Source organism: Podarcis bocagei, assembly GCF_964188305.1.
Source record: "Podarcis bocagei genome assembly, chromosome: 1".
In the NCBI taxonomy this organism is placed as follows: Eukaryota; Metazoa; Chordata; class Lepidosauria; order Squamata; family Lacertidae; genus Podarcis; species Podarcis bocagei.
The window spans coordinates 77,869,627-77,881,984 of NC_138125.1; the positions used below are offsets into that span (position 1 = coordinate 77,869,627).

A 12,358-nucleotide genomic window follows, 5' to 3' on the forward strand; every position below is an offset into this window, starting at 1 on the left:
AATGGTAGGAGTACTACAGTAGCAGCTATAGTAAAACACACAGCTGAATGAAAATATCAGTGTCCTCTGGTGGCCACAAAATGCCTTTACAGGCAAAGCATAGAACATTACAGTAGTACAATATGCAACATGGCAATAATAGATTATTTTGTGCGTGTACTATGCTATTTAGCCCCAATAATAGAGTGCACCTTTAAGCAAAACTACATAAGGAAACCAACCATTCTTTTGCATTCCTTCCTCCTCTGAATACAAGGTTGCCAACTAGCAAGAAGGAAACAGTCCCAGCCAGGCCTTCTTCTGCATCCTTAACTAAGATTTGATATACTGTACGGAAAACAGCAGGTGAAGCTTTTAATGGCGCGGAGCTGAATGCAGTCACCTCCTGAAGGCTATGCAGAACAAAATGCTTTTAAAAGACCACCCAAGGGGCTGGTTCAGAAGCTAACAGTCCAATTAAGCTCAAACAGGCTATCCTGGAAAGTTTGGAAGAACACCTGAAAGGATGGCCACATGCCATGGATGCCTTAGCTGAGATTCCTACATTGCAGGGGGCTGGACTAGATTGACCCTTGGGGTCCCTTCCAACTCCAAAATTCTATGATCAAAGGTGCCGCGTGTCACTATGCCTTTAAAACTTTTTGAACAGTGTAAGGAAGTGTGATTTTACCCCCTGAACAGAAAAAAACCCCTAATGAATATTTCTCTCAAATGCACCAAAATTAAGAGAGAGAACTTTCTCTAGAAAGAAACAAAGAGGTTTGCCTCCTGCTAACAGCACAATCTTTCTGGCAAGTCTACTCTGGAGCAGAAGGCATTCAGTAAGTGGGTTTAGTTATTTATTAAAGATAGGACCGTGGGAGAAACAAGGAAAAGGATTGCCACTTTCCTTTCTGACCCTGCTTCCCTACCTTCAACAGCAGATAAAGTTTCCCCAGACCCTTGCTATGCATAAAGTGTTGCTGAATATATAGAAGCAGAAAAAGTGGCAACTGTAGAGCAGACATGCCTAGTGATAACCCATTCAGCTGCTGCAGGCAAGTTATCGCAAAACAGGAAAGCAAGCCCCAGATTCACTTCCTGTTACACCTTGATAAATACCAGAGGCTGCTAGCCTCTCACTTCTTCTAGTATGGCAGGACTGGGAGGCATCCTGTTCTGGGGTGGCACACGCTCCCTGTGGGGTGCATCATGACCTGGACATGTTATCAAGTATTCCCAAGAGTAGGTCAACACACCAAAATCCACCAAGAAAGCCAACTGGAGTTAACTAGCAAGGCACAAGCTAAGTAGTTGTGTGAATCAGTTCCTTCTATCAGACTCACGGGAATCAAATGCACTTTTTTCACTTCTGCTGGGAGAAAGTGGGGGCAGAACATTAACTAGGAGGACTGAAAAAGCAAAACAGGGCTTTCAAAGAGTGGAGTGCAGGCCCTCATGAGTACTACAAGAGCATTGTTCCCAAAGGCCACAGCAAAAGGAAGGAGAAAGCAGAAGGAAAGGCTAAGGGTAGCAGAAGGGAATTTTGAGGGGAAAGGAAGGAAAAGGTAGAAGGATTAACTACAGCATGAGGCCAAAGCTGCAACCTAAATCATGCCTACTGAGAAGTTAACTACCGAATTATTGCTCTCTGGTAAGGGGGGGGGTTAATAAATTAGGATTACAGCCCAACTGATAGAAATATCATGTAATTAAGACTTTCCATCCTCCTTGTCCTCCACCCTTAGCCATCTCCCTTTTAGCAATATAAGACAAAGCTTTCAATATATATGGGGGTGGGGGCAGAAAGACATAAATGCACACTTTTTGTGTGTCTTGAAAGCAGCAACAAAATTCTTCAAACTTTTGTGAATGGACAATGGTCCCAAGGAGAAAAACAAAACAAAGCAACAACCCAGGCCTGTAAAATAAAAGAAAAATGTGCTAGCATTAAACAAAAACAAAAACCCTGGAATGCAATAGATAGTCATAGGATTCCAACAAACACCATATGAGGTAAAAAGAAAGCTGAACAGCAATACTAAACCTACATTTAAAAAAATAGAACAGAAAACCATTATTTGAACTCTCACCTTGCAATCAGAGTGTCCTGTTCCATCACTGCAGCAACAAAAACGTAGAACCAGGTTTTCAAGTGGCTGCCTTGTAGTGGAAGACTGAGTTAAAGGTTGCTGCTTTTGGGGTGTGTGGTTTTTTTGCTGACCCCCTTCCCTTACACCTGTGGAAAGTCCTGCATAATTGCTTGTCCTGAGATCTACTGCTTCAGCTTGGAACACTATCTGCTTGAACAGCCTCAACCTATCCAGGACCTCCTACTTACTATCAATCCCTAGTGGATGCAGGGCTCCCTAGGCCACACCCACACCACAAAAGCTCACCTGACACACATCCAGTATGTAAAAATGTATTTCCTACACCCGTTGGGGGAGATGGCTTGCTGCCAATATCCACTGCAGCAGCAGCAGCAGCAGCAGCAGCAGCTGTTGCATATTACATGCCCTGAACAATTCCCTTTCCCACCACTCCCAGTGTAGCAATGGAGGTAATATGAAAAGACCCATAGCAAGTTCTGCAACTGTAATGTGATTTAAATTCCTCCTGGCTTTGTTATTTGTATGCTAGGTTTACATGCCAGCAAATCAGATGTTGGTCCGGCTGCTAACCTGCCCTTCCTCAAGGCTCCAGGTAGCCTGTCTGTGAACACTTAAGCCTGCCTGTCCTTAAAAATGAATAAATAATATAAAACAGCACATCTCCCTTCCTTTTAAAAAATAAAAATAAAAGAAACATATAGCAAAAATGCACTGGGGATAAGGGCAAGGAAAGTAGTTAATCAACTACCAACTACCTACAGCTGCCCTCTAGCTGCAAATTGCAATATGTACTTGTGCCCCCCCCCCCCACTCCACCCTGAGCCAGCCAGACACTTCAGTTTGAAAGGTATGCTTGAATTTGATGAGGTGAGGCTAGTCAACTCTGCCTCCAGATCTACTAAGGGCTCCCACCTTAAATGTGGCCTTTAGTAAGGCATCGGCTTGGTACTTACCTGAACTATATCTTGCTCGAAGGTGCTCCTCCAGTCACAGACGTAAACAAGACACACTGACAGCCAGTATCTTTACTGAATGAATTTATTGTTTTTTTGAACTAAAGTTGCTCACAGTTATTTAACAAGGGATACATCAGAAGGTTCTTCTTTGTCCATTTTGACTGTTAAATAATGTCAGTTTGTGTGTCCACATGTGCGTGTGTGTTTGTGTCTTCAAAGTACAAAATAGGAAGGATAACAAGAGGTATTGCTTTCGTTTATTCTTATGTCTTGTGTAAATAATCCCCTTCCTGCTTGTACTGTATGGGTTTTGCTGTATTACTATTATTATTAGTAGTAGTAGCATTTATTATTCTGTATTGAAATCCCAGCCTTTTGTAGAGGTACAATGTAACAGAAGCATCAAAATCTATACACAAGGGGAGATAAAAGAGGGGAAAGGGGCCTGAGGGTGGTGGAAGGGAAGCCTGGGGGGGAGGGAAGCAGAAGGCGGAGGCAGAAAAGACAACAAAAGCAAAAGAGACTAATTTACATCAATATCATGCAATTAAAACTGCCCCCGAACCTCCCCTCCCTCCATCTCCAACCATCACCCTTCCTGTGTCCGACATGCACACAGCAATACAAGATAAAATTTCCAGATTAGAAAACAAAGCAAAACAAAGGAACACCTTCCCACTTTTGTGTGTCTCTTAAAAAAAAAGGATTTCCCCCTTCAAACCTATGTACAAGAAAAATGGGTCCAAGAAAGGGGGGTGGGGGTGGGGGTGGGGAGAATCCATGAACAACAAAGACAAATGAAATTAAAAAAACAAAGGGAAGGGAAATAAGAGTGAGGGAGAAATCTAACATTATCTTTAAAAAACCTTGCAATACAACATACACTCATAAAAACTCAACAAACAACAATTGAAGGTAATAAGAGAATTGAACACTAATACTAAAATCTACATTTAAAAGATATTGGTCAAGGAGATTTACTCCTGCTGTTTTCTTCTTCTTTTTTTGTCTTTGACACATATGATCATGGTTTGGGAAACCTTTGCATGTGGGCCAGATTGAGTTACACTTGGTGATAGTTGGAGAGAGAAAAAAGACAGAAGCCAAACAAAAAATGGAATATTGGTGAGAGGATGAAGTTAAGTGGTCTTGTCATCATTCTTTTCCCCTCTCCCCAAAAATAAATAGGAATCAGTGTTACCTCTACACAGTAATGAAAGCAGAAGATTTATCTAACAGCTTAAATTTTTAAATATATATTTATATATATGCATTATAAATAATAACCAAGACCTAATAATAACTTAAACACACACAAGGAAGTTCCAGCCCACCCACCCACTTTTGAAAAAAAAATTATAAAAATATCTTGCAATACTTTTAGAAGTTTACAGTAGCTTTGTGGTTTTGTTTTTGTTTTTTAACTCGCCCATAGTGCTATCTCCTCCATATCTTGCTCCGATGAACTACCAGTGGTTGTACACACACGCGCACCCACACAGGAAGGGGAAGTTTGTTTGTTTTTAACTCTCATTTCATGTTCTTCCTTTGCATTAAAATTAAATAAAAGAACAACAAACGCACGCAACCCAAATGAATAAATAATTAAATAAATTAAATAACAAATAAATAAACGAAACCAGCAAATAAATAATACTGATATATCAATGCAGCACTAACGACACAATAGTTGCATCCAAATGCACGAGGCAGGAGAGAATTCAGCCGGCGGAAGGAAGTCCCAGTGCAGAAGGAAGGAAGGAACTGAGAGAGAGAGAGCAGGTTGAGGAGAGAAGCAGCAGCAGCAGCAACTTGACAGTGGTGGTGTAGGTGGCAAGAGTGCATGGCAGCAGCAGAGATTGTCCTCCAACAGGTGGATTCTTGTCCCTCCTCCTTGCTGCCGGAAGCTGCGTTCCCCCCTAAGTTTCAGTGTTCTTATTTGATTTGACTTCCATCTTGTAGTTTTTCCCTAAGTTTGTGTTCTGCCCCTCCAGCAGGCTGGGAGGGGGAAAAATTTGGAGATTATAAAAACAAAAACACAATTGGAGGGGGCGGGTTGAAGGAGTTGGGTGGTATGGGAAAAGGATCTGGGGTGGTGAAATTTGAGGACAACTTTCCTGTGGTAAAGCTCCTTAACAAAACATCGCCTGAATATGTCGTAATACTGCCCTCCCGCAGTCTGGATTTGCCAATGGGGAAGTGTGCTGTCAAGGGCAACGACGTCACTCCAGTGACTCCGACTGTGCAATTTTTATAACTGAGCAGTTCTCCAGCGCAGAGCACCGAAAAGAAAAAGTGTGTGTGGTAGGGCGAGGGAAAAGGAGGAGACCCATTTCCTGCAGTGGGAGAGGGGAGGCTGGGAGTCCCCAAACAGAACCAGTCCGTGGACAGTCTTACATCAGTGGCCTTCCGTGAACAAGTGTTCGCAGAGCACAGAAGGTGAAGCTGTTGGCTGACATGTTAACTTTTCGGGATAATTCCTGGTAGCAGAGTGGAAACAAGCGGTGGTGTCAGAAACACAGAGAAAACAGAACAAGGACAAAACAGGGCAGGGCAGGGCAGCAAATCAGAAGGTGACTGGGGTGGGGGTAGGAAGTAAAAGAAAAGAGCTTGGAGAAGATAAAGAAACCAAAAAACAACAACCCAAGATTTGCCAAACTGGGTTTGTCATCTGTGCTACCTTTTCATTCTTTTCTCATTGCTTTTGTGTTTTGTTTCAGAGAGATATATTATATCATATAAATATATATATATGTGTGTGTTTGTGTTTTATATATAATATATATATATATATATGTACACAGTCATTCCTTCATACAAAAGTTGTCTATAGACAGTTTTGTACTGTTGTAGCAATATATATACACATCCATCTGTTTTAGAGGCTAGCTTGCTAAAGAATACTCAGTCATTTTCGTTTGCGTCTCTCCGTGTGTGTGTGTGTGTGTTTAGTTATTTAAACTGTTTCTTTTTCCTTTTCCTCTTTTTTTATTTAAAAATTGCATTTATTTAAGGTTGGTCTTGTAGGCCGAGTGACGAGGCCATCTTTGCCTTCTCTTTGCCAGCGGGGTACTTAGTGTCTCCTCTAGACCCATAGTCATTAGCATCGGAATCGCTCCGCTTGCTGTTTGCGCTATGCTTGGTTGGCGTGCCGGGGGGATGGCTCACCTGCCCGTTCTTCTCGTCTGAAAAAAGTTGTTTAATTACGTCAAAGAAGTTACTCAATGGGCTGCCTGGGTATACAAAACAGAGGAGACAAAAAGAAAACAAAGAAAGCAAGAGAAAGAGAAAAGAGAGAGAGAGAGAGAAAAGAGAGAGAAAAAAGAGAACAAACAAACAAATGAACAATGGGGTTTTAAACGAGAAGAACGTGATGAGCGGTCCAGAGCCACGTGCATGGGTGTATGTGGAGGATGAAGACAATGAGCAGAAGAGGAAGAGCATCAGGATGGGAGCACTGAACTGCCTACGCATATGGAAAGCCTGGGGTCAAGAATGCCACACCTGGTGGTTGGAATCTTGCACTGTATAGCAAAAAGCAGAACTTTTGCCTAGAAGGGCAACTGGCATGTCTGGAGAATGCCATGATGCTGGATAATACTGGGCCTACATGAAACTCCTCTGAAAAAATGTCCTGAGTGAAGGAATTCAAGAGTAATGCAAAACCACCAAAACTCTGATCCTAAGCATGCTCACTGGGAAGTCAGTTCTATTGCTTCCAATGGTGTTTTCTTCTAAGCACCTGTGATCAAGTATGTAATCTAAATTATGCCTCGAATCTTCAGTGATATCTCATTTGCCTGATCCGTAGCCACACATGTACTCTTATGATCACACACAGAGCTTCTGTATACACAAGCTGCTCCCTTAATTTAAAGGAGAAGAGAAGATTTGCTTGCACAAAGGAATTAATCTGCAAATCTACTTTCTCTATTGAACTGAATGGGGGAACCTTTGTGGCCAGTAGAACTGTGTGTGAGCACAGGAGTTCAAGCACTTGTAAAAATACAACTCAGGATCTGTATCTATGATTCCACTCTTCTCCATCATTCCATTTCTGTGTGATTTGTTCCAAACTTTAGGAATGCTCACTAAACTTTTTATGTCTATTTCTATCATCCATTGCACACCGATTATGCTACTTACATTAAGTACTTTAGCTTGCATGAATTTTAGCAGCAAAGGAGCATCCCCACCCCCCAAAAGCATGTGAACACTGCCATCAACCTGTGTCAAATGTGCACAGGTAGCATCCCAATCTACAAAGTGTTCATATACCCCTGAACTACGTCTGCTGCTGTTTCCCTAAGGCAGGATTCCATACTCTAGCAGTAATGCCTAAATCCAGTAATCATATGCAACAGACAATTCATGTTTAACATTTCCACAGCAGCGCCATATGCCCCTGTGAGTCAAGGGCCCTGGATTGTCAATCCCCTCCCTGTGCACTCTTCCACATTATCACTGAATTTAGGGACCAATCCAAACTTTGGAAGCCAACTGCTGGGCTTTGTCGAGTGGTGGGGCCACTGGCACTTCTGCAGCCCTGCCACACATGGCAGCCAGGGTAGAAGGTGAGAGTGAGGACCAGCACAATTGTGGTGCCAGCCTGGAGCTTATGCCTTGATCAGGACTGGATTGAGCCCAATGCCACTGTGCAACAGCAGTGGGACTGGTTCGGCAGGCAGTGAACCATGGGTCAACTCAGCCTCCCCCTGCTTCTCAAATGCTTGATTTGGGTGCATTTCTTTCTGGTTGCTGCCAGGGGGAATTCTGCTTGCAACATTCCCGCACATTTGGATGGTAGAAATGGAAGATACACAGCAGAGCTGTAATGCTTTAGTCACCCTAGTGGTGGCAGCAGACCTCAGTGGAGGGACAATCCAACACACTGCCCAGGCAACAGGGGTCTGCATTGTTCTGCCTGATGTTGCTTATTGTGGTGTGAGATCTGGCCCTAGGAGCCTATGAAACTTATTTAAAATAATAACTAAGATGCATCTTAGCCACCATATATCTCATGTGGCATCCAAAAGAGAGTTACTGCCTCTCTTGAAAATAAGATGAATTCTAGGAAACTACCTAAGATGCATAAGGCTAAATCTGACACAGTGTTAAGTGCATTTAAGCCCACTGATTCCAATGGGTTTATGGGTGCTTAACTCTGTGCTGAATTGTGACAAGAGCGTATAACAACAGTTGCTAGTTACTAGAAACCACTGATGAGTCCATGGGGAATGTAGATGCTGGAAGACTGACAATTCTGGGAACTTCTATTTTGTTTTAGTGAACAAAACGAAGGACTAGATATTGCCTAAGAGAACACTGGATGCAACTGGACAAGTTTTCTGGGACTGATAATTTAAATAAATAAGTATGTCAGTACCCTGCAGTAAACAGAGAAACGAAAATGTTTTACCAAGACTTGGGATTAATCTGAACAAGGGACCAGTTCAACTCAATCCAATTTTTCTCCCAGGGTATGTCCTGGAAAAGTTAACACCATTTACACCGCATCCTGGAGAAGTTCCTGGTGGGTTTGGTTGCAGTAAATCCACAGTGAAATCCTTGTTAAAATCTTGCTTCTAGCAATCTTTGTGTGACGTGTGAACAGACATACCAAGGATCACTGTATGTGTTAGTCATGCATAACAGCACAATCTGATACATGTCTACTCATGAGTAAACCCCACTGAGTTCAGTGGTGCTCATTCCTAAGAAAGTGGTTGTAGGATTGTAGCTTAAGCAACCCAAACTGTTCTGTGAAGTGGCAGCCATGGCACTTAAGATCAAGTTCATTCTGGCTCAAATAGAGTCATTGTGTGTGTGTGTGTGAATGTAACCATTGTTTATTTGCAAATATTGATTATTTTAAATATCAGTAGATACAAAAATGGCCACCAATTGCACAATGGTTAGAACTGAAGTGACCAAACTAGAAGGCAATTCTCTCTCCACTTGCCCTATCCAGCTGGCAACTTGAGCAGAACAACACCAGCCACACTACCAGAAGGACCAATTGCAAGGGAAGTGTAACTTGGATACTCTTTACTTCTCATAAGACAGCCTTTCACACTTTTCACTTTCACAGAAAGCAGTCCCTTTCCTTAGGGCCAGTTGCCAGCAAACCATCAATATTAGTTTTCAATAGCAAAGACTTAGAAATCTCTGTTTTTAGCAGGCATTTATGTGCAGATCTTCCCCTGGTTTGTGAAAAAGCCAGTGGCGTAGCGTGGGGGGTGCAGGGTGGGCCGGCCACACCGGGCGCAACATCTGGGGGTTAGGGTTAGGGGACACAAATCCATGGGTTAGGGGGCGCAAATTACTTGCCTTGCCCCGGGTGCTGACAACCCACGCTACGCCACTGGAAAAAGCCACACACCCATTCGCTCTCCTGCATTCCGTCTACAACAACAAGGCTTACACTGGCCATAATCCTTCACAAACCAAGTTAAGCACACACAAGACCATTGATTTCAGTGGTCTTCCGTTCACTTAACTCGGTGTTGCAGTCACAGAAATTAAGACATGGTTTGTGACTATATAGGCTATATAGGACTGATATAAAAAAGTACAGAGAAATAGTAGAAAGCAGAGCATCCTCCAGAGGTGCCATGATTAAGAACAACTGAGACACAACTGCCCCACTGTTTCTCGCATGATGCTGGAGCAAAAGGAATAATGGAGAGATAAGATTTCCAGAATTTTGAAGGGAATCAAAAGTTTTATCTCCCTCAGATTTAAAGACATAACGAACCAAACCCTGAAATCTTGCACACACGCAAAATGATATGTATATGACACTTTGTTATATGCTCTGGTCCTCATGCTCACATGTAAACAGGCTTCTGGGTGTGATTGTGTTGTTATTTTGTAAATTCCGCCTCCTCTAACTTTTTAAAAATAGCAAATTTAGTCTTGCATATTATACAACAGCTTCTTGTGTACACTTTGTCAAAATTTCCAGCTAGAATTACACACACACACAATAGATGTGTGTGTTAATTACTAATTTATAGCAGAAACAAGTTTAAAGACACACATCCCTCTGCACTGATTCTCTGCAAAGTGTTTGTAAGGAATGAATATGGCAGAGTCTTGCTCCATAACAGCAAAAGAAGGCAGACAGAGGTTGTTGTATGCTTAAAAAACAAGCAAACAACAAAAAACCCCTCACTACTTTCTGGAGGTAACTGAATATGTACTACTCAGCCTAATTTTGCATTTTTCTGAAAAGTACCTGTTCCATGCAGCTGCTAGAGACAGCCACTGGAAGAATGGCGTAACTTCAGAAATAAATATGAAAACGGTAACAGCAATGGTAAAGTTGTGGTTGTACTTCTGCTATGCATGAAATGGTCGTGCTGGAGTAGTTTGTGAGATAAAATGACATTTCCTTGATCTTTTAAAAATTATTATTCCAAACAAGTACAACATCTGACATACTGCACTGGATGGACTTAATATTAAATATTTTAGCAGGAATATTTACTATTCAAATTATTCCAGAGGTTGTTTTTTTTGGGGGGGGATATTGCTTTTACAGTTGCCTTACATACATCTCCTGCATTTTCCTAATTTGCCCTACAAATCTGTGACCCTCCAGATGATGTTGGGACTACAATTCCCATGACCCATGACCATTTCTTTTTATTTTGCAAACTGCCTGGAGAATTGAACTGATGAGTGGCCATATACATTTAAATAAGAATACATGATAGTAATAACGAGGAGCCATGCTGCCTGGGGATGATGGGAGCTGGGAACTCAGCAATAACAATAACTAGAGAGAGAAAGGTCCCCAAGCCCTCATCTACAGACGTCACTAATCTCTGCTCAGCCTACATTACCAAGGTAGCAATTTACATCACTTGACAACACGCTAACCCAGCTGCCTGACAGAAGCCCATTCCCTGCTAGCAATTCCCCTAGCTCCTGTACATGTCTAAGGAGAAGACCATGCTGCTAGAGTCTTCATAATTTCTCTCTCTCCCAAACAGGTGGAGAGGTATTGATTATGCTTGGCTACATTTTTGTGACGTCAGTGCCATCTCCAAATAGATTTCAGCTTCTAGAATTACAATCTAATCTGTAAAGTTATACTCAAAGGAAATTATCTAGGTTTCTGAACTCTCAGAATGCAGTTGTATTATAAATCACCATCATCTCCACCCCCCATCATATCTTTATGGTGGTGATACACATCTATACAGAAACTTTGGGTCGCAAGGTAGAAAACAGACCTACATTGGCCACAATACTAATTCCCATTACAAAGGCCTCTCTTCTTCCATAGTCTTCTGCCTTACCAGTAATCAGACATTAGCACAAGAAGCTCAAGAGTCTTGTGAAATAGCATGAGAGAGATTTAAAGCTCATGTACGAACATGATCCTAGAAGAGAAAGAAGAAGCATGCAAGTTTCACCCTGTGGTTAAGTTGGATTCTCACGTGGCTTTGGACCCCATGCCTTCACACGCTAAATGGAACCAGTAAACAAAAAGTGTGAAATAAAGCGCAAAAAAAGAGCTACAAGTGCTGCCGAGAAGGGTAAAAGAACGTGCATATGTTTTTGAACTATGAGCTGATCAATTTATTCAGGAAGATCAGAGGCAAAAGGAAGTGCAGAAAAAGCAGGCAGAAGAAAGGCAGAAGGAGAATGGATACTGAGCTGTTTTCACAGAGGAATATAGAAGACAACCAGGAACCAAGAACATCAGTACTATTTATGTAAAAATGCAAAGCACTTGGCAAAATTCTTAAAGGAGATTTATAATTTTAATATTATGTATATTAATCTTAATACAGGGTCTATACTTGCCTAATTCCCCTTTGCATTTTCAAACACCCTCAATCATCTGGGTTGCCCTTCTTTAAAATACAAAGAAGGCTGACCTTTGTCGCTACTATATTAATCAGAATTTTTAGATGGAATATCAATGGGGTCTACGGGAAATCTTTGTGAAAGTATTCCCGGGAGCTGAAAGTAGGAGAACCTGGGATTGATGTATTCAGCACTTTCATTTGTTTTTACCATGCCACCCATGTTGGGAATGAAATAAATGTCCTGTTAGTGGCAGGGCAGGGGCGGTGTGTGTGTGTGTGTGTGTGTGTGTGTGTGTGTGTGGAGAGGGAATCAAACTGCTGGCCCTTGGACAATTTTTGTCTGCTGATTTGCAAACAACCAGGGGCCTGGTAATCACAAAATTGAAGGTTCCCATTCATTCTTTCCTTTAATGCATCAGTAGATGGGCTTTAATGAATAGCAAATTGTGTAAAAAAAGGGGGGGTTATTGCATGTATCCTTGAA

General features: G+C 41.9%; 1 protein-coding gene across 15 annotated transcripts in view; it reads right to left on the bottom strand.

Moving 5' to 3' along the window:
* Positions 1–3,113: 3,113 nt before the first annotated feature.
* BRSK2 (BR serine/threonine kinase 2) overlaps positions 3,114–12,358 on the bottom strand; it is a 409,910-nt gene continuing 400,665 nt past the window's right edge. For 6 of the 15 annotated variants that reach the window (XM_081205126.1, XM_081205137.1, XM_081205134.1 and 3 more), the window contains one exon: positions 3,114–6,234. In XM_081205126.1, the coding sequence (XP_081061252.1) occupies positions 6,059–6,234 (176 nt within the window). In that variant the 3' untranslated portion in view covers positions 3,114–6,058. Of the gene's footprint in view, positions 6,283–12,358 lie in introns of all 15 variants that reach the window. The other 9 variants (XM_081205131.1, XM_081205133.1, XM_081205128.1 and 6 more) reach the window with 5 other exon arrangements.